We start from the raw sequence: 22,150 nt of genomic DNA, 5'->3' as shown, positions 1-22,150 counted from the left end.
ACCGTATTTGCAAAATGAAAATGAAAATATAATATCATAATAAAACCGCTTATAATCTTTGGAGCCTTCTCGTCTCTCTGTTGCTAGGGTTTTGGGTCTGCTTTTCTTCTGCTCTCATGTAAGTCCCAATCCATCCCTCCTTTATTTTCTGTTTGACGACACATCTTCTAAAATTCTTCTTTTCCTGGCTCTTAAAGAACATAAATTTTCATGTTATTGAATATCTCCCATTTCATGACAAACGCCAGGTTCCTGTTCGGTTGCTTGAAAACTCAAGAAATAGCGAGAATATATCTACAAGTTAATTCCATTAGTTCTATTTTGTCTATGGTTTAGCTGAAAGTTTCTGTTGTTACTTAGAGGATTCATGTTTAGAGATACATAATTATTTCTTATTTTTACGCTTGCAAGCGTTAAACCCTTTATTCTGGGACTTCATGAAAAATTTTGCCTTTTTCTTCTTCCCCCCCCCCCCCCCGGTTTAGCTTGCAATGTTTAGCTTTCAGTTTTTGACCATACCTTTTGTTTGCCCCTTGGATTGTAATAGCATAGTGGATTCTATTCTGTTTCCATTTCTAATTTAGTTTATATGATTGGGTACTTTAACGATCAGTCGTCTTTTATAAATATGATCAGGTAGTGATTGTTATGTTTTCTATGCATGTATATGAAGAAAGGGAATTTGTTCAAGACAATTTGGATTCTATTCTGTTTCCATTTCTAATTTGGAGAAAAAGTCGTTTGTACCTGATCATATTTATTCCATTTTATTGGTGGTTCCTTTAGTAATAACATTTTGAGTTTCTGTGAACTAATGTTTGTTTCAATGTGCTTATTTTTTCATTGGACCATGCTCTATTCCTTGTTCATGTGTTTTGTGGATGTTTTTATGGAAATTTGGGGTAGTGCACGTCTGTTTGTCGGTTATCCTTTGCGAACACCCAAATTTTGGTCATGAGTGTCACCTTCTTGAGCATCTATTTTATTATTTATGTGCTTGCAACTATTCCTGCAGACACTTTTGCAATGTTTGGTTATTATGGTTGGATGAGAAATTATAAGTCCGCAAGATTCATGTTAATTTGTTTTATGATCATTTAATTGGATATATATTGTTTCCAATGATCTGCAGCTCTCCTACTTTGCACAAGAAAGTCTTCAACTTTCAGTTTCTCAGCTTATCTGCAATGGGGGATGCAGAAAATGCCCTTCCACCTTCAAAGAAGAGGGCTGCCGGAAGAGAAATTTCTCGTGATAATCCTGGTCTTGATGACGATGAAGATTCTTCTGAACAAGAGAATGGAACTTTTAAGAGGGCCAGTGATGAAGTCTTGGTAAACAGAAGAATAGTCAAAGTTCGCAGAAATCAAACCACAGCCACTGCCTCCTCAAATCCCTTTTCTGGGATCCGATTGGTCCCCCCTGCAGAACCAACCATTAGTCCTGCTGCACCTAGTGGACCCCCTGAATACCAAGCAACCACTGCCGAGGATACCACCGAAGCAGCAATTGTGGATCAGAAAGAAGGTTCAGAAGATGGAAAAAATGATGTTAACAAATCTGAAAAGAATGAAGAGGGAAATAATCAGCAGTCAAAGAAAACCGATGAAAAGGATCCTGGCTCTGTAAAGAGTGAAATCGACAATGTTGAACAGTCCAAAAGTAAGGAAGAACCAGTTTCCAGAGATGTTGCTGATAAGGAAAATACTGATGATAAGGGCAGTGCTGTTGTAAATGAAGAAACTCGAGAGGAGGCCAATGATGAAAAATCGGCAGGAGATGCTAAGACCAAGGATGTAGATAAGAAAGATGATGAGACTGGAAATGCAGACAACGAAGGTAAGAGTAGTAAAAATACAGATGCAACTGCAGAAGGAGCATCATTGAGTTCATTCCAACTGCTTTCAAGTAGCCCGAATGCCTTCACTGGACTTACTGGCACTGGATTTTCGACTTCTTCATTCTCCTTTGGATCTATTTCAAAGGATGGTTCTACTAGTTCTGTTCCGCTCTTTGGACTGAGACATGACAAGCCTTTTGGTTTTGGTCTTTCAACAAACGGGAACTCCTCTTCCCTCTTAAACGCGTTTGGGACTTCAGTTGTTTCTAAGAGAGAGGAAAGTGGTTTTCAAGCAATGCCAGAGGTTCCAGTCGAGACTGGAGAAGAGAATGAGAAAGTGGTATTCTCAGCTGAATCTGTGCTGTTCGAATTCATAGATGGGGCATGGAAAGAGCGCGGTAAGGGAGAACTTAAGGTGAATGTGTCTACAGCCGGGACGGAAGGAGCCAGGGTACTCATGAGAGCTAGAGGAAATTACAGATTGATTCTAAACGCAAGGCTCTATCCAGATATGAAGCTAACAAATATGGACAAGAGAGGTATCACTTTTGCCTGCATGAATAGTAAAGGTGAAGAGAAAGAAGGGCTGTCTACATTTGCATTGAAGTTCAAGGATGCTTCTATAGTTGAAGAGTTTCGTGCAGCGGCAACAGCACACAAAGGCAACACAGCTGTTGTTCTGAAGACACCCGAAAATACTGCTAAAGCCTCGGAAGATTGAAAGGTGTATGCCCCGAACTCACGGTCTGCCGTAATCCCTTTTCTTTATGGAAGAAAGGATCATTTCTTGGGTATTGCTACTGATTCTTAAGATCTTATATGTAACAGAGTCAACAAGATCAACCCAGTCCATTTTCGTGCAAGAGAACCGATGAATGTTTGAACTCTTTTCGCCCCTTTTTCGTGTCAATCCTGGAGTTAAGCATGATCAAGGTATGCAACATTTGACTGTTTTTACAGAAAGCAACGCCTTTCATTTTGGATGAATATGTAGAATTTCAGTACCATGTATTTCATATGTACCTGAGGGATTTGTTATTGGTAATAGATCCTCTATAGTACCAAAAACAGACCTTAGCAGTATCTCTCTTTTGGACAATGGTATGTACTGCAATATTACTATTTTGATCATGGATACTATTTTTTTTGTTGTTGTTGCAATTTTTAACTTGCTTTACAATTATTGCGTAATTTGAGTTGTACCGTTATGCCAACACTATGAATTATTATATCAACACTGTAAACTATTATATCATAGTCATAACAGTCAACATTTAATTTCATTGATTAAAGGATCAAAGACCAAATTCATTTTTTCCTCAGTTAAGAGTCACATGGATTATATTGATTTTTTTAGAAAAGTTTGAGGGTCTTAAGTACCATTAAATCTATAAAAGTTCTCAAATAATTTTATTTTATTTTAATTTAATCAATTAAATCTTGCCACGCCAATTATTGGCAGTATGTTGAATCAACGTTTTCTGTAATTTCAGGGATTAACTGATTATGAGTATTCAAATAGGGGTTTCAGTTGATACAATTCTTTGAACAGGAAATCAATTGGTTTTCAATTATTGGTCATTGATTTCAAAAAATATAAGATATAGTCACTTTAGTTTTTATTTAATTAAGATGTGGTCACCCCGAGTTATCTGCGTTAGTAGCAGTTAAATATTTTGATATAATCACACATTTGATTCATTTTATTTACATATTCTATCAATTTAGTCACACTTTTAATAAATTTAAATAAATTTAATCCTTTAATCAAATGATGTCATATGTCATGCCACATGTCATCATGTATCCGACCATTAAGCCAAGACCATTGCATGGTCTAAATAGGCAACATGGTGTATATATTTTGTACCTTTGTATATAAATGTTTTAATTCGTAATATTTTATATATATTAACTTAAAAAATATTTTCCTTATTAACTTATTAAATATGTTTTATTGTTAACATAATTTAAAAATATTTTATTTTATTTTTATTTAAAATTATATATTTTATGTTAAAATTTATTTAAAAGTAAAGTAAATTACACGCTTACTCACTGAACTTTACTCTCTCTCCTATTTCACTCACCGTACTTTCAATTTTTTCAATTTGCTTACTAAACTTTGACATTGAATTTTTTTGCTCACTCGAAGATGATGTGGATTATTTTATTATTTTTCTTATATGACATGTCATATTTTATTAATATTTTTAATACCAAATATGAATAAAATAAAAATAAAATTGAAAAATTATAATTATACCCTTAAATTATACCTAAATTTTCAAATTGTATCATAAACTCTAACCCCAAACTACAACACCACCCACCATCACCCTTGACAAGTTCACCTTTCCACCGACGATTACCCTCCCACTGACAAATGGTCACCTCTGCTCCTCACTCTCTTGTTCATCTCTCACGACCCTCAACCATGGCATTCCCTAAAAATGATAGCAACCAATCAACACAACCTAAATGGTTATCCCTTGTTCCCATATGTAATGGGTTAGGGGGAGGTAAGATAGTAGGCTGCCCCCAACACCAGGTTGAGAGCAGCTTCCGTAGAAGACCTCCGAATTATGAAATACCCTCCGTGGGACTCGATCCCACGACCTCAAGGTTAAGAACCTTATGCTCTACCAAGTGAGCTGAATAGTCATCTCAATCAACACAAATGATAACAACCATGGCAGTGTTGCCAAAACTTAAAAAATGAAGAAGCAAGGAATCAACCATTTAGCAAAAAAATCAAAAAGAGAAAATAGAGATCTTTACCTTCGGGTTTTCAAAAGGCGTGGCTCTGGTAATAGGACGACAGATCCGAACGGTGAGAAATGTCGCTATGACAGAGGGACCAACATATCTCAATTTGGGCTCCATCTAACGGTTGTCAATGGATATTAGAAAGAGGGAAGTCAGATTATTTCAATACAAATTCGTTAACATCGGGGCATTTTTCAACAAAACTAAGGGTGGATTCGCGTTCATGAGGTAAAAAATGTTTGGACTGTAAAGTTTGAAGCTCAACGATCATCGAAGACCACCGGAACAGCTGCCACCGACGGTTCTAACTGCTATGGTTGAAGCATGAATGTGATGGGTGAGAATTTTAGTTTTAGGGTTTGGGTATAGTTTAATATTTTTAATTTTTTTATTATAACCCTAAATAATATTAAAATACTAATAAAAAATATAACATGTCATATGATAAAATAATAAAATAATCCATGTCATTAATAAGTGAGCAAAAAAATTCAATGTCTAAAGTTTAATGACTAAATTGAAAAAATTAAAAGTAAGGTGAGTGAAATAGGAGAGAAAGTAAAGTCCAGTGAGTAAGCATGTAATTTACCCTTAAAAGTATGACTAAATTGAGAAAATATATAAACAACAGGGACCAAATATGTGATTATACCAATTATCACAACACATATTCTATTAATTGTTAACAACAATTAATCCAATCTAATTTCATATCTTAATTAAATAAAAACGAAAGTGACTGTATCATATGTTTTTGAAATTAGTGACCAAAAATAGATAAAACACAAACATAAGTGATCATTCTTATAGTTAACCCAATCTAAATTGATATGACAATGTGGGAAACATGATCTCACAGTCGCATCAGGATCAAACTCATGAATATCCAAAAATACCCTTATACTTTCCACGTAACCCCAAGCCCAAATACTGAAACAAAATTAAAGCCGTATCTCATCACTCTGCAATCTCCAATTCAATTTTATCCAAAAAGCTATTTCTTCCTGAAAATCGCATCTTACCTAGATCCTATCCTATGAAAATATAAATTAAGAAATAATCTTTAAGTTTTTTTTCCGATTTCAAGCTCCTAGGGTTCTGATCCTCTTCGAGTTTTTAGGCGATTGGTTTTTTAATGTTGTTTTTCGCTTCGTGATAATGTTTTTTTAAGTTTTAGCGGCTTTGGTTATACGAGGAAGTGATGGCTACAGCTGGAGAAGAAGAGATGGAGTACGAGAGTGATACAGAGGAGGTGAAGCGTTCGCTGGCGATGCGGAGGAGAAAGGCGGCGAGTGATGATGAGGAAGGCGAGAGAGAAGTGGATGATAATAATAATCGTAATGCCGCGATAATGGATCGGAGTGTTGTGGTTCCCTCCGATGAATCCGACGGTCAGGTTGGTGCTGCTGATTTTTATGATGAGGAAGAAGAATTGGAGGAGGAGAATGAAGAGTATTATGATGAAGAGGAGATTGACGAGGAGGAGATAGAAATAGTAAGAGGGGAAGTGGAGAGAACTGGAGGAGAAGCAGTGATGGATGATGGGAATAGGAATGTGGCTGAGAGAGTGGAGATTAGTAATAGTAATAATCATGTGGGAGAGGAAGATGAAGAAGGAAAGAAGGAGAATGAGCCATTTGCTGTGCCAACTACTGGGTCGTTTTATATGCACGATGATAGATTTCGAGACAATGTTGGCGGTCGTCATAGGTATTCAGTTTTAGTTTAGTTTTTTGTTTTTTGCTTTTCTAGGTGTAAATTGATATGCTAATTCATAATGTTGATAGCTATTTTAGGATTAATTAGCAATTTATAGAGAAGTACGTGGCGCTTTTCTATAGGACGTTTGCATATACCTATTTTTACACGTAATGGTTGAAACTGGAATGCTCCCTTGCCACACCATGTACTTCACTTTGCAGACAGTAGAAGCCATATATACTTCTTTTATATGTACTTTTAAGTGGGTTCATTTAGACAACCAGTGTGCTTATCAGGTTTTTGACGCCTATGACGCCCATGTTCTATATGCAGCTGTTTTATGCTTTGTTATCTTGAACCTTGAATTATTCCGTGATTTGTTGGGTACAAGGAAATATAAGGTTGTAATGAGCATGAGAGCTGAGCTTACTCTTCTAGCCATTTATGACTGATGATAAATTTAAGTACGTAATTTTAGCAGTTGAGCTTTGGATGAGGTGTGGCAACATGAAATGCGATAATACTCTAGGTTAATGTTAAACTACTAGGCCTACATCCCAGATACTTTCCTATTCATTTTAAGACCTTAAAAGTTAAAAGCTACCGTATTTGATCCAGGCATGAGCTAGTTGTAAAGACCTTTATTGTAAACCACTGACTGGCCCAATGTCAGAGAAACTGTAATCTGATTTGGTTAAATGCTACGTCATGCTCAGCATATTTGATGACATTTTAATAGCTTATAAGTTATGATTACTACATCTTGACTTTGTTTGCTTATGAGTAGGGAAAAGTAACTTTTAATTCTTAACATGAATTTCATCTATAGTGTAAATACCGTGACAACTATGCAAAATTCTAACAGGATTAGGCTTTTATATCTCCAAATATTTATTTTTGTCGTTATTTTCTAATGCATTTATCATTGTTGTATGGGTATTCGCATGTGTAAAGACTAATTATGATATAGTTTTGTGTGCATATTTTGTAAATATTGGCCTTCTTATCCAATTATTGACGTATCAATCGGACTGTTGAACTAACAACTTAACAATTTCACTATGGTTGCTTAATAGTGGTTCAGATTTAATCTTTTACGGGTTCTTCTCCCTTTTCCATTTAAGTTATATAAATGTTTAGTTTGCGAGGGTGTTCCTTTTCACACATGGAATTGGAATACTTTCAAGAACATTGCTGATAAGTGGGGTTTATTACTAGCTATCGACGAAAGTTGTCATTCTCCATCATCCTTTGATCGGGCAAAAATTCAAGTCCTCACAAAGGCTGATGCGAGAATTGATGCGATGGTGGAATTGAAGGTTGGTGACAACTTCTTCAAGGTCATGGTGCATGAGATAGAGCCTTCATTCAAACCAAACTCTTGGGCTCCTGAAGAAGACGAGTCTCATTAGATCTTGTTTCTTCAATTGTGGTTTTGTTTTAGTTCATATGGCTGTAGGTGTTGCTTTTAATTTGCATTATGTTCTGTTGCACTATTTTATTCCTACTGCTGGTGGTGTAATTAGAAGTAAGGTGATTAGACTGTGGCTTTGTATGAGGTTATATGAGGTTAAGGTGTTTGTTGTAATGGTGTTCATCACCATGAGAGGATATTCCGTGGTGTCTTTTGTATCGGGTATTATTATCAATAAAATTTGAGGTACTCTTTTCTTCCTTCCAATGTTCGTTAACATACTTTAAGTATGTGAACGAATAAGAAGGGAGTTTTTAATGAGACCTCCAACTTCTATAAAAAAAAAAGTTATATAAATGTCCTGAATTTTGTATTAATATGTTTTGCGCGCTTTAGGCGAATGCGTGGTGGAAGGAATTTGTGGGAATCCAAAAATGATAGGAAATGGGGACATGACAAGTTTGAGGAGATGACTTTGCAAGAAAAGCAGTATAAAGAAGTAAAGGCTTTGTACATATTCAACTTGCAGGATTAGTGTTTCTTTTCCTAATCTCATTTGATTCTTTTCTTTTCCCTACTGATATGTTTTGTTTTCCGTATTCAGGGAAGAGCTTCTAGAGGTAGATATCGTGTTCGTAGTAAAAACCGGGTTCCAAGTCATGGTTATCCTAGGGAAAGTAGGCCTAGAGCATTTGGGAAAAGCTACAATCAAAATCAGGCTCCTAAGGCTGTGAGGGGGAGAGGATCTAGGAGATATGAACCTTCTATGAAAAACAGCAGTCAAGCACCTCCAGTGCTGAACAAACTGTGAGTATTAATATGCATCTTTCTTTCTTTTTTTCATTTTTCTAATCTTCTTACCTGGATTAAGTTTGCATGACATTGAATGATTTAAATAATTCAGTTCTGGGAAGACTGTTGAGAAAATTTCACAAGCCAATTCAAGTAGAGGTTTCACACCTGCAACAAATGCAAACACTGTATCAAATCCTGCTAAGAAACATATTTTTGCATCAAGCTTGAGTTCAGCTTCCCCACCCTTTTATCCATCAGGATCTTCCAAGAAAAACATTTCCTTTCAGAAGAAGGATGTTCAAGCTGGAAGTGTCAGCAAGGATCTTCACCAGTCTGTTACAAATAAGATCTTTTCTGTATTTCAATCCAATTCATTACAAGGGAAGAATGCCCATGATTCTCTCAGCATGGCAAAGCTTTATATAGATGATTCCACTACATCAGCTTCTGTGAAGCCATTGACCAACGTGCAAATGCTACCTTCTGGTTCTTCATTGGATAATAGTAGTCAACCCTCTCAATCTAGGGTACAGGATAGAGACATAGATATCCCACCACAGCACAACCAAGTCAACAGAGCTTCTCCACCAGCACAGGTCAATGCTGTTCAGAGAATTCCTGTACAAGGCAGGGGTTACTTTTCTGTTCAAGCAGCTGCTCAGCAGTTGGGCCAGCATCCTGGTATTGGGTCTCGAGCTTCATCTCCGCCAGAAACATCTATGTCAGTCAGTTCCTATGAATCTGGAGAGGTTGAATCTTCAGACACAAGTAAACCTGACAGTGCATTGGCGAGCAAGGGAAAAAACAGTCTTCTAGGAGCTGGAAGGGGCTCTTATCTGTATGGTGGAGCTCAGATTATTGGAACTACAGGGAATATGTCTATAAGCCATGGTGATCAAAACTTTCCTGCCTTTTTGCCTGGTAAAGCATTTCATTTTTTTAACCTTCAATTTGTCTTGATAACATAATCAACCATAGAAGGTAAAATGTGAAATGGGGGAAGTTCCTTACCTGGAGTGGTGCATAATAATTCCTTGGTCCCAACTGTTAGTTGGAATTTTTTATGAATTAAATCAAATATTTTAGTAAATATCGGAGGTAGTTTTTATCTGAATATTTTAATGGCCTTATGGTTAAGACTGGATGGAGTTTTAATTCCTTAAATGTTGTTTTGATTAGGGATATGCTTTTTCTGGGGTGGTTTGAGGTTGAAGTTTGAGTATATTTGTATCTAAAATCGATACTATGTGGTGTTTGGGAATAGCTTTTATCTACTTAGTTGCATAGATTTACTTATATTATTCTATTTTTACTCTCGACTAATCTCTTCTTTCTTAATTCCTTCTATTAAACTTATCTATAACCTCAATTTATTCTACTTTTCCTGAATGGTTGGCATGCAGTTATGCAGTTTGGGGACCAGCACTCCAGTGGCCTTAGTGTTCCTGCTGTTGGCATGGCATTTCCGGGATATGTTGCCCAGCCACAACTTGGAATGAGAAATTCAGAAATGACATGGTATAGTAATTTTTTTCTGTAGAAAAGTTGCTTCTGTGGATTATATCTAGTTTCCGTAGACAAATAAGGGTGATGTATCAGTCAGGTCTTGCACTGGGCAATTGATTGTCGTATGGAGGTAGTTACCTCTCCAATATGAAACATAACTTGGGAATTATTAGTTAGTGTTTCAGACTCCCCATAGCTACCAGATAAGCCTTTTGTGGTCAATCACATTGAGCATGGACTTTTGTTTGAATATTAATGCAAAGTTAAGTCTATCTTGAAGGTTTATTCAGATTCTTGTTATTCTGATTTATTCATCTGTTTAAGCCAAGTGCAGTAATTATTTTCATTTTTCTTGTTTAGGCTACCGGTACTAACTGGTGCTGCTGGCGCACTAGGAACAACATATTGTCCACCTTATTTTGCTTTCGATGGGGCTTATAATACTCGTTCATCGGGGCAGACTTCTACAACAGGATCCTCAGGGTTAGTATCAGAGTTTGGGTTTCCTCAACCTGCTTGATTTAAATAGCCTTGGTTACCACTGTTTTCCTTCTGCTTGCCAGTGTGGGAATGGGAATATCGACTTTGTTTGGAATGTCTTTTTGTTATCAGTCTTGCAGGTTAACATCTGGTTGGAATGTCTTTTCAAGATGCACATTTAATTAGGATTAAGACGTGTTTAAGTTCAGTTGAATGCGTTTTTGTTATTTGCATGGTTGTGTTTATTCAATCTAACCTATATCTTTGTAGAAATCTCATCGATATAGTTGGTGTGAGATGCCTGGTCTTTTGGAGGATCATAGTATTGTCGCTTTACACTGAGCCATTGGCCTTTTTACATGGATTGACTTCTAAACAGATAATAATTGTTCAAACATATTTTAAAGGAGTCTTTATTGGTTTGATTTTCATGTTACTTTATCTTCGTAATGGTCACCGATGTTTCCTTTAATATTGCAATATTTCTATCGGTAGATTGTTTAATGATAAAAGTCTTGTATCCTTATCTATAGATGTTTATAATTGACCTTAAGGGCAATGTCTCAGACCTTTTCTTTTCCATATTCTTAGGGTTTGTGTGAGGGAGAGTAAGGCAAAATAACTAATGAAATCTAAAGATGCTGGCAGTGTAACTGGTTATGTATTTACAAATCATTTGTGGTATTTTTTGTTGCTTGCTGATTTTAAAAATATTTAATCACCCTTCTTTTGCAGCAAAGAAAATACTTCTAACAAACCAAATAATGAATGGAAGCCTTCCCCGAAACCCGGTAAGGGAATTTCTGATCATAAACCTGTCCCATTTCATATGCATTGGCTGTTAAACAAGTCCTATGCAGAGCTTGCGAGTGATGAACTTGGACAACAACAAAATAACCCAAATAAGCAGTCTCGCAGGCAAGTTGAAACTCATAAGCTGTTTCTTTTGACCAGTTCAGGAAAAAAAATTCCCATCTATTTCTATCATCTGCTATAAGTAAGTGAATTTATTTGCTTATCCTTCATTTCCATGCAGATATTCAGAGATGAGCTTTAGCAAGTGATTGATTATTTAAGATGGAGCCTGCCTCTGTAAACTGATAAAGGTAAAAAATGTGCAATGAAAGCTTTTACTACTTTTGTGGATGTTTGGAATTTTCTTATTTGTGGATTACTTGGCAGTGCAGACCTTTCTTCGAGCCCTGTTGTTCGTGCATTTAGGTGGGTTTTAGTGCATTTTTGTGCTTAAATGAGTTCAGAATTAGTATTTTATCTGTGCTTATTTTTTTCCTTTCTCATTAATTGGAGCTGTCCTTGTTCCTTCAATCATTCTAAACCCTAAATCCTAAACCTCTCTCATATTGTGGCAGTTGTGTATGGGAAATGCCTGCTCAGGCTACTTCAGTTTGAGAATATTATTGTGGCTTGACAGGTGGCATTCCCATGTTTAGTGTGCGGTATGAATACATATATTAGAGAAGCTAATCTTTTTCTTAGTTACAATGCCAAATTTCCTAAAATTGCTTTTATTGTTTCATAAACGGTTTTTTTTTCCTTTTCTAGTGGATTGATTTTGTAATGAAGCTTATGAGAAATTTAGGCAGGCTTCTCCATAAAAGTATGAGCAAGAAATGACGTTTGCATTGATGGTGATGGTGTTCTTATTTCTCTTCGGTGAGCATACGTAAGTGGTTGCCTCTGGTTTTTGAGAGTAGATTATCAAATATTTTTCTTGTTTTCATTTCAAGGCCGGTTATTGAGAGTGTGATCCTGCTTTCATGTGGATTCGTTAGTTTAATCAGTGTATTTGGTTATATGTAATTTGTGTAGCACTCAACCTTAAATATTATTGATTTCACCATCTAAGGTCCCTGCTTAACCTTAGGGTTTTTATTTGTTTTGGAGCATTTATGATAGTATTTTTTTTAATTAAAGAACAAGTGTTCAAATTATATATTTTTATATTTGTTTTAGGTATCTAATTTTTCTTTATTAAAGTGTCTAACATTTATTCTGTTATCATTTAAGGTACATGTCCATTAACAGGCACTTAAAATAAATAGGCTCGCGTAAACTTTAATTACTCAACTTGCGTGACAAATAATTTTCTTAAATTCAATTATAATATTAAATTATAGACTAAAAATATAATATTCTTTCTCAATGAAATGCCTAAACTACCCAGATCTATGTTCATCCAAAGATCGGAAAAATTTGAACTCATATCTTCTTAAATTTTATACATACGGAGTAACAATTATATCAATTGATTTATTAATCTTAGTTTTCTCTCTCTTCCTTTCATTTATTGGCTGATGTCGGCATTAATTTTGTCGTTGGTCTGGGACCGATGATATTTATTGTTTTTATTTTTTATTTTTTTATATTGTGTTTTTATTTTTTATTTTTTTTAATAATTTTTTATGGTATATTTTTTATACATTTGATAGTATTTCAGTTTTTTTATCGGTTGTTTTGCTTATTATTTTTGTTTAATTTTTTATAGTTGGATTTGATGTAGCCTCGACAGATCAAGATGGTTCTTATTTGTTATTATGATGATATTTCTTAATTTGGACCATCAAATTGGATTTGGTTATGCTATTTGCATTCGGGTATAGTTTTTCATGACGCTCAATTCTGATTTGCGATTGTCTGTGGTCTTCTAATAGTTTGATCCTCTGTTGTGATTCGTTTATCGATGCAGTAAGATATATTCGTATTTGATATAGATTCCTATCATTTCTTTCAATAGTTTGATCATCTGTTGTGATTCGTTTATCGATGCAGTAAGATATATTCGTATTTGATATAGATTCCTCTCATTTCTTTTTCTTGACTTGTAAAAAGTGTCATAGTTGCTTGTGAAATTGTGAGATGAACCCAGCAACACGTTTTTCTTACAGCATTTCATAATCCAAAGACCACGCCGCTTGCTCAAGTCTTTCCCTTTATGCAACCTTGATTAATGCCTTCAATAATTTTTTTCATATATTAAAAGCCTTATTTTTTTTCAGATTTAATCACCATAGCAAGACGATATCGGTTTAAGTCTCTACACAATAAAGTTCAACTTCTTAATAATATGGTGACATAAAATTTATAAAACACACACACACAATTGACTAAATAAACATGAAGAAACTCAAATCGGTATTGTCTTACTATATCGCATGCTTCTGAAAAAAAACATTAGTTTAATACAAACAATATTCATTAATCACATGAAAGAAGTCCATAAATTATTATTGTAGCACTGCAAGACTTTTATTGAAAATATATTTGGAAAAAGATTAAAAGAAACCATAAAAATTAATCGAAGACTTATTTGTCAAAAATATATGTCATTTGCGTATACAAAATATATTTTTTCCTTCAAAATATTATGAATAATTTTGAAATATATTATTGGTACGCATGGTCACATTCTAAAGTCACTAATGAAGTTTTTTTTCCACTTGTGGTGTATACGATAATTGTTTATAATGTATTATAATTTTTATTATGAAAAAACTAAAATCAGCAAAAATATTATTTTTAAAAAATGATGAAAATGATTTTATTTGGGAGAGCATAAGGCTTGTAATTTATGAAGTGAGAGTGCAAAATGATTTAAGGCATAGATTAAGGTTTGATAAAAGGTTTGTGGGAGTTGAGCAAGTAGGGTTTGAATTTGGAAATATGAAGCAGGAATAACGTGTTGCTGGGTTCTTCATCCGGACAACTTGCAATCAATTATGACACTTTTTACAAGTCAAGAAAATGAAGTGAGAAAAAGAAATGAGTAATATATTTTTGGCAATAAGGCATCATATGTTTTTATACTTTCGAAAAAGAAGAATTGATCTGATTATCATATTATTATTTTTTTAATTAAATCCTTCAATTCAGAAAATAAATTTAATGTGATTCTTTAGTCAATATTTTTTTATTTGACTGTCAAAGTGTTGATGTGACCGTTCACAGTGTTGACATAATGATCTACAGTACTGACATGATAGTCTATTTACCATGTTTGAGTAACAAATTTAACTTATCTGCCATGTCATCTGCCACATTATCAACCACCGTGGACTGTCATGTTAATATTGTGAACTTTCACATTAGAACTGTAACGGTCAATGACAAAAAACGTTGGTCAAAGATCACATTGAATTTATTTTATGAATTATAAAACCAAACAAAAATAATAATACAATACCCACAATAATTTTTTTAAAAATACAAAAACATCGTACGTATTTTTGCTTAAACTTTAAAAAAGTGTATGTTTCACTGTCATCAGTGTCATTTTAATCCCTACGCTTTTTTTCCCTTGACAGTAACAACTCTAAATTTCATTGGTTAAAAAAGCCATAAAAGTCTATCCAATATATTTGGGAGTTGAAGTTTTTAGATTTTATAATTAAAGTTAAAAAGTTGCATGTATTTTATTTATAATTTTTAATATATATGTTGTGTAAAATTTATTTTATAGACTTTATCTATTTTAATATCATTTATTTTATTTTGGATTCTGATTCTGATTTAGGATAAAATAAACAGATTATGTTTATAAGTATATCAAAAAATAATTTTATTTGTAAAATATAAAATCAATAAATGTATATATAAATTATAAAAGAAAGGAAATTATCTTATAGATAGGCCATGTAAAATCTAATTTACATAATTATATCTATTCTAATTTGAGTGTCTTATATGTGGTTATTTAGACGTTAGTATTTATAATTTAATAGTTAGACTCTAAGATTTATGATTTAAAATTTAAAATTTTCAGGTTTCATTAAGAAATAAACATAATTGTATAAACTTAATTTTATATATTTTGTATATTAAATAATTTCCACATATTTTATTATTGCAATGACATAAATAAAATAGTTGTCTATATGAATCTACTGAGTAATCTTAGTGATAAAATAAAATATTGTACTTTTTAAAAGATTTAAGTTCGAATAGTTATATCTACAAGATATACGTATTAATAATTAGTTTTAAAAAATAAATTGATATTATCTTGTAAACATTTAAACTATAAAAAATAATTATATGTACACTAGTTAAAAGTACATATAATTTAAAAAATAAATTACTTCCCATTACAGACGAACATATGAAGACTGCATATGAAGACTGTTCAACTATGTATTTATTTATACATGCATTTTGCATTTTATCTTTATTTTTAATTTTCTGACTGCCGGAGGTCTTCCACGGAAGCTGCTCTCAATCCTGGCGTTGGGGGAACCTACCACCCTACCTCCCCATATCCCATTACATATGAGAATAGGGTTTTGTTGTTGTTGTTGTAACCGAAGACTTGTTGAGCGTAGGGCTGTAAATGAGACGAGACATATCGTGAGCTACTCGAGATCAACTCGATCAATGCTCGATAAATACTCGGATCGAATGGACTCGACTCGAGCTCGAGCTCGACTCGAATTCTTAACGAGCCGAAACGAGCTACTTGATACTCGACTCGAAAAGCTCGTGAGCAGCTCGAAAATATAATATACAAGATTATATTTAAAAAAAATTATTAAAAATATTAATATTTATGTATTGATTTTTTTAAAGAGAATACATTAAGATTTTCATGCATTTAAGGTTCAGGTTCGAGTTTGAGGCTTCAATCGAGTTAAGTTTAAGAATTTTTTTCTTCATTTCGAGCCTTTTCGAGCTGCTCACGAGCTTCAGTTCAGGATTTCGAGTTCGAGTCGAGCTTGAAAATTTTAAACTCGCGAGTTTTCGAGTCGAGTCGAGCTTAATTTTAAAATTTTCGAGTCGAGTCGAGCTCAGCAATACTCGAGCTCGACTCGGCTTGTTTACACCCCTAGTTGAGCGTTTGAGCCAACAATTGTGAAAGGAGCAAGTACTTGTGACTTTGTATTAACACAACTTTAACTCTTATAGAGGCATCCTCTACCCCAATTTATGAAATATTAAAAAAATCACGTTAAGCACAAATTAAGTGACTTTAATGATTAAAAGAATGGTTGTTTTCACTAGAGGTTTCATGTTCGAACATTAATGATTGTAGGATATTCTAATATTCATTATTGTATAAATGTGAGTCTTTTGAATATATAATATCACTTTTAAGTATTTTAAATTAATAATAAAATGATGTTAAAATATCTTATGCCATTTCCGAATATACCTCCACACATGATAATAGAACCAGCAAAATTGTTACGATCATATAAATATAATGAAGATTATTAGTAGTATTAAACAAGCTCTACTTAAAACCATGGATGGTTTTGCTTTAAAGGGCAAAACGAGGTGAGAAGAAATCCAGGTGCCCGACTGATTTCCCCCAAATGGACACTGCAATAGATTTTTTGAACTAATTCAGCTACTTTAGTAGTAATTTTCTTTTTTACTTTTTAAAGTGATACGTTACACAATGACGTTGGCGCCCAGATCTCCACTCTTCTCATCCTATTCTAATATCTTTCCGCTTTTTCTCCGAGATGGTGCTGATTTCGAAGAGAAAACGACATTCGTATTCATTACCTTATCCTATTAGCCTTGACTAAGTTGTGGCACACACTCCATCCGAACTCGAATTCACAATCAACCTCATCCCGCAAATGGGAAAATAAACCCCCCGTGCTTCATCTGTTCATTATGTTACAAGTAGGAGACTAGAACCTTAATATCCGAACTGATTTATAACTCTAAATAACAACCGGATTGAACATGACCCGAGTGTTCGTCCGTCGATTTTATTCTTGTCCACGTGTAACTTTGTAAATTCAACACGTAAGCGGTGTGGGGCTCACCGAAGTTGGAGGAACCAATAACCAACAGTTTGTCTTCCCGTGCGGCTACAAGAGCCGTATTGCATACCTCACCCGGTAGCCCGGCCACCGGTTTCCATGTATCGGCTTCGAGTTTTGCCACGTCACCTCCTTGGCACATGTATAGTGATCCGTCGGCTACCGTGCAAGAACTAGGACACGTGGCGAGAGATAAGAGGTTCTCTTGAAGTGGGCTCCACTGCCATGTGGCAACGTCGAACAGCTCGGCACTTCTCTCGAATTCGCCTTGCCTATCTGTACAATACCCGCCGATGACGTGGAACTTTCCGAGGTGGAATATCCCCTTGCATTCGTCACGTTCTCTATCCATATCGGGCAATTGGACCCACTTGTTAGTGTCCACGTCATACGCCATCACCGATCTCAACGCGTTTTTGTCGCCGTCATGTCCTCCGGCAACGAACACCATTCGATCCGAATCCGACGCGCATCCGAAGAAGACCCGCTTCACGCCCGGCATGTTGGCCCCGCGCCGCCAAGTGGCCGATAGAAAATTATACACATACACCTCGTCGCGGACATCAAAAGTATCCGGATCCAACCCACCCATCACCACAACGTTTAACCCGACTCCAACAACCTGACAAAACACCGGCAACCCATAGGAACACCCCGGAACCGGAGGCATCTCCCACCAGTCACCGGTATCGGGCTCGAAAACCACGACCCGATAAAGAGGCAAAGCCTGGCATTTCAAACCGGAATCTCTATCCGGGTCGACTCGGGATTGAGTCATAACCACCACATGTTTACTACACCCGGCGGCTCTTCGGTGACGGAAAAACTCAGGCAAATGAATTTCGAGCTTCCAGTCTTTACAGGTAAATGCAATATTGGAGAAATCATTGTATGGGACACGAACTAAACATTCGCGGGCAATATCATTAGGAAGACCGGGTATAAGCTCCATGACAAGAGAAATGGAATGAAAATCTTTGTTTGGGAGAAAAGAAAAGATGGTTTTTTTTTCCTAGAGAGTAAAGGATTGAGAGGTTAATATATAGGGAAGGTGGATGAGTACAAGTTGAAGAAGAAGAAGAAGAAGATAAAGTGAAGACAGGAACAGAATAGATTATGGGGAACCACTGGATGATTGGACGTTTGTTTTGTTGTGCCACTTTTAGTGTCGCTGGTTTCCTGTTTTTGTTGTTTTATTGGAGTTTTGCATAAGTTGTATTGTTAGAGTAGTACTCCATTTTATATTGGCTTCCGTGCTGTTGAATATCGTTTATTAACAAGCTACTAACTGGGGATATATATAACTTTTGGGTAAACTACAATATTAATCACTATATTTTTACTTTTCTAACAAAAGCATCATTGTTATATTTTCTATATTTCGATCTTTTAAAGTATTTTTTTACTCTCAATTTTTTTTTTTACTTTTGGCATATATATTAGTTTTAAAATTTTATTCAAACTAATAAAGTGATGATACACATAATTATTTTATTAAAAAATAAATTAAATAATTAAGATAGAGGAGACCAAAACTTAATTGTCACAGAAGAATAAGAAAAAGAAATTATGCTACTATAGATCGGAGGAGATCTGAACCCAAAACCTCTTTTGTTTGATTTGGTTCATTTTCTTGCTCTTGCTTGAGAATTATTTTCTGCGCAATCTTTTCAATAATTCAAGTGCAAACCAATAAATTGAATCCCATCAATTTTAAACCACCCCTCCTTTGCTTGGGATAATCTGAAAATTTATTTAACACACATCTGATCGAGAAAGGAAAAACCTATCATAATTTTATACTCGGAATTTTTTTAGATAAAATAAATTATCAATGATGATTACAAGATAACATTCGTTCATAATTTTTCTTAATTATTAATAATGTGTACACAATGTAAGTACAATCGTTTCAACCCGAGACATCTAAGAATAACAACACTCATTTTAACCCCTAAAGTTATTTATTTCCAATTTTTTATTCTCTTAGTCAATCCCAGTTTTCACCTAATGAAAAATAAAAATGTCGATATTTTATCCTATTGTTTACAATAAAACTTTAATTAATGTATAAAATATTAATTAAATAATCAATTATTTCGTTAAATACTATATTGTCACTAGTAATGATATGTTAACAAAAAAAAATTAAAAATGGCAAGTACATTTATTTGAAACATTCCGTAAACGATGGGAACAAAAGTAGTTATACTGTTCAACATGCTAGTTGGAAACACATGCAATAATTGATATCTTTCTGTTCACACTTGGATGACGAAGGGAAAGAGATAAACATCACTTAAATGGATAAGAATTATTTCGCGCAATTGGGCTTTCGAAAATTGTTTTGTAAAGTATCAAGCACATTATTATATTTTAAATTTTTATATAAGTTTTAAATTTAATCTTAATCTATTCTTGAGGGAGAGAGAATGTGGCATTAAGAGAAAAATGAGTACTCTTAATAGGTTTAGAAATTACGACTTAAGAAAATATGAGCAAAAAGAAAATGAACAATTTGAACAACCAGAGGTAAATAACTTTCGGTTCTTAAAGATCATCATAAATTTTCACATGGAACAATATTGTCCACAACAGATATCACTACTAGATCTACAAGTAATGCACAACATACATATATGGAATAAGAGAGAGAGATCCTGGGAACTAGTGTCTAGTGATCAGTTCATCAAAGTATGCTAAACTTACTTTGCAACCCGGTTTCATGGTCGGTAAACAACAATTACGACCATCTCAAAACCTGGCGGCCTGTTCAATCAGTTCTTTGTACTCATCTCATACAAACGACTTCACTTTGAGACCATCACCCTTATTCGGAGATTCATACTTTATCCTGATTACGGTTGCCAAACCTGTACAAAGACAAGGCCTCTCATTGCAGATCAAATTGAAAAATAGCCATGCTTGGACATTGTGTCTGAGGCCAAATGAAGGGATTTACTATATGACATAGTTTCTTATTGGTAGTCTGGTAGAACTCAGTTTGACATAAGGTGTGTTACAAATTAGAATACATAAAACTAAAACAAACTCTTGAAGTAAACATCCGCCTTTAAATAACAGTTTCGGTGAAATTAGCAATTCTTCAGAAAGCACGGCAGTTGATATTTTAATTTATAACGGCATAATGAACTCCTAGCATAGTGAAAAAACATGAGGGAAGGTACTCACTTGTATGTACGCGTCCATATAAGAATCTTTCACCTTTCCAGAATTCCAAAGGTCTTGACCCGATCCTTCTTTGTCTACTCCCTTCTGCATTCAATGTTGTACCGGAACCTAGAAAGAAAGAACTCAGCTATTCATTCCAACAGAATTACCAAAGAGTTTTAAAGATGCAAGTTGAGCTTTTAGTATTATTAACACCTGCAAGGCTTTGTCTTCCAGAAACTGCTTTCTCCTTTGGTTCATTGCAAGGCAGTGGTTTTATTTTGGCCTTTTTATTCTGTTGCTAAATAACCAAATTTAAAATTAGAAATGAAAAAACAGATAAACTTGGGAAATTTTCAAAATAACGGAAATAAACCGTAAAAGGCATAAATTTTACTTTTTCTTCACCAAATGGATGAAATGATTACATTCATAGGTCTATAGGCATAGACTAATAAAATCTGAAGGGATTCCAGACAGCAAACTGAAGCATGCCAAGTGGATACAAGCATCTAATAGAAACTGCCATTAATCCATAACCTTGTAACATTTTTTTATTCAAAATGCCAATCAGCCATTGCTACGTAATACAGAAGCAGCACTTTCAGTATGTGAGTTTCCTAACAAGACATGCAGATCAAATTTCGGGCTTCACTCTCGTGGTGGTTTTAAACGTTTTCAACTTTTTCTTCTTAAACCCAGAAGGAATTAACGGACCAAAACTAAGTTGAGATTCATAATGATTTGAGATAAAGATTATTCTTAAATACTATAAGTGTAGCAATCATGTAGATCTCTCAATATCTTTACAATTAACACATACTTACACAGGTGTAACTATGTAATCTCTCAATATCTTAGAAATCAACACATACTTATACAAGCGTGAGTATGTATATCTCTCAATATCTTAACAGTTAACACGTACTTATATCTGTGTAAGTAGGTACATCTCCCAATATCTTAGTACCTAAAAATAAACACACAATTATATTGGTGTAAGTATGTTTCTATATTTTTTTAAGCTACTTGCGTACAAATTTTATTGAATATATATATACATATGTATAAATTAGAGAATATAAAATTTTATTTTCTATGAACTTCCGTGTAAATATTTTGACTTTAAAATATTAAGAATTTAACTTGTTAAAAAATATATCTCAAAGACAATTTGGTAAAACATACATTTTTATTATCTTGTATTCTATCAACCAAACATTATAATCTTACATTCCTGTCAAACAAACCAAGTAAGGTAATACAACATTCCTAGTAATATGTTTTTTCTGATAAGAATTAGAGGTCTCGTTCAATCCCCTTTGTAATTGTCGAACACCAAAGAGAGATATTTAGCAAAAAAACGAAAAAAGAAAAAGAATACCTCAAAATTTTATTGAAGAAAGGGATAAAAATCACCCCAAGATTACAGACACCAAAATAAACCCTTAACAACCATAACCATAGCAAAAACAAGATACAAACACAAACTACCATATAATTAACCTATCCCCATTTTGGCTAATACGTCCGTTTCCCAATTAACACTTCTTTTAACAACCCTTATAAGGATCTCATCCCTACTGACCACCGAGGCGATCTCCTTAACGATTGGCTCATAAAGAGGAGGACACACCGAAGATTTTTTATCCCAATCTACAATGTTCCTGCAATCATATTCCAAAA

At 34.3% G+C, this 22,150-nt stretch overlaps 3 protein-coding genes across 6 annotated transcripts; 2 read left to right on the top strand and 1 right to left on the bottom strand.

Moving 5' to 3' along the window:
• Positions 1 to 2,913, top strand: LOC120185859 (nuclear pore complex protein NUP50A-like). Of its 3 annotated transcripts, none has more exons than XM_039189964.1 (3): positions 1 to 118; positions 1,133 to 1,617; positions 1,699 to 2,913. In XM_039189964.1, the coding sequence occupies exons 2-3, from the start codon at positions 1,188 to 1,190 to the stop codon at positions 2,559 to 2,561; spliced, it is 1,293 nt and encodes a 430-aa protein (XP_039045895.1). In that variant the 5' UTR covers positions 1 to 118; positions 1,133 to 1,187; the 3' UTR covers positions 2,562 to 2,913. The 3 variants fall into 3 exon arrangements, with proteins under 3 accessions (XP_039045895.1, XP_039045894.1, XP_039045893.1); XM_039189963.1 differs by having other exon boundaries at positions 8 to 118; positions 1,133 to 2,564; positions 2,669 to 2,909; XM_039189962.1 differs by having other exon boundaries at positions 8 to 118; positions 1,133 to 2,910.
• Positions 2,914 to 5,614: 2,701 nt separating this feature from the next.
• LOC120185858 (protein MLN51 homolog) lies at positions 5,615 to 12,286 on the top strand. Of its 2 annotated transcripts, XM_039189961.1 has the most exons (12): positions 5,621 to 6,319; positions 8,121 to 8,223; positions 8,329 to 8,531; positions 8,629 to 9,440; positions 9,923 to 10,037; positions 10,386 to 10,508; positions 11,241 to 11,296; positions 11,366 to 11,423; positions 11,542 to 11,611; positions 11,693 to 11,726; positions 11,876 to 11,962; positions 12,069 to 12,286. In XM_039189961.1, the coding sequence occupies exons 1-9, from the start codon at positions 5,811 to 5,813 to the stop codon at positions 11,567 to 11,569; spliced, it is 2,007 nt and encodes a 668-aa protein (XP_039045892.1). In that variant the 5' UTR covers positions 5,621 to 5,810; the 3' UTR covers positions 11,570 to 11,611; positions 11,693 to 11,726; positions 11,876 to 11,962; positions 12,069 to 12,286. The 2 variants fall into 2 exon arrangements, with proteins under 2 accessions (XP_039045891.1, XP_039045892.1); XM_039189960.1 differs by lacking the exons at positions 11,693 to 11,726; positions 11,876 to 11,962; positions 12,069 to 12,286 and having other exon boundaries at positions 5,615 to 6,319; positions 8,121 to 8,227; positions 8,330 to 8,531; positions 11,542 to 11,681.
• A 4,626-nt stretch (positions 12,287 to 16,912) lies between these two features.
• LOC120185677 (F-box/kelch-repeat protein At1g80440-like) lies at positions 16,913 to 18,338 on the bottom strand. The gene has a single exon (XM_039189840.1). The coding sequence runs from the start codon at positions 18,243 to 18,245 to the stop codon at positions 17,184 to 17,186; it is 1,062 nt and encodes a 353-aa protein (XP_039045771.1). The 5' UTR covers positions 18,246 to 18,338; the 3' UTR covers positions 16,913 to 17,183.
• Between the last annotated feature and the right edge of the window lie 3,812 nt (positions 18,339 to 22,150).

This window comes from Hibiscus syriacus, unplaced genomic scaffold (genome assembly GCF_006381635.1).
Source record: "Hibiscus syriacus cultivar Baekdansim isolate YM2019G1 unplaced genomic scaffold, ASM638163v2 tig00113124_pilon, whole genome shotgun sequence".
Lineage (NCBI taxonomy): Eukaryota > Viridiplantae > Streptophyta > Magnoliopsida > Malvales > Malvaceae > Hibiscus > Hibiscus syriacus.
Note: the sequence above shows the minus strand (reverse complement) of the source record. Positions and strands in the feature narration are given on the sequence as shown.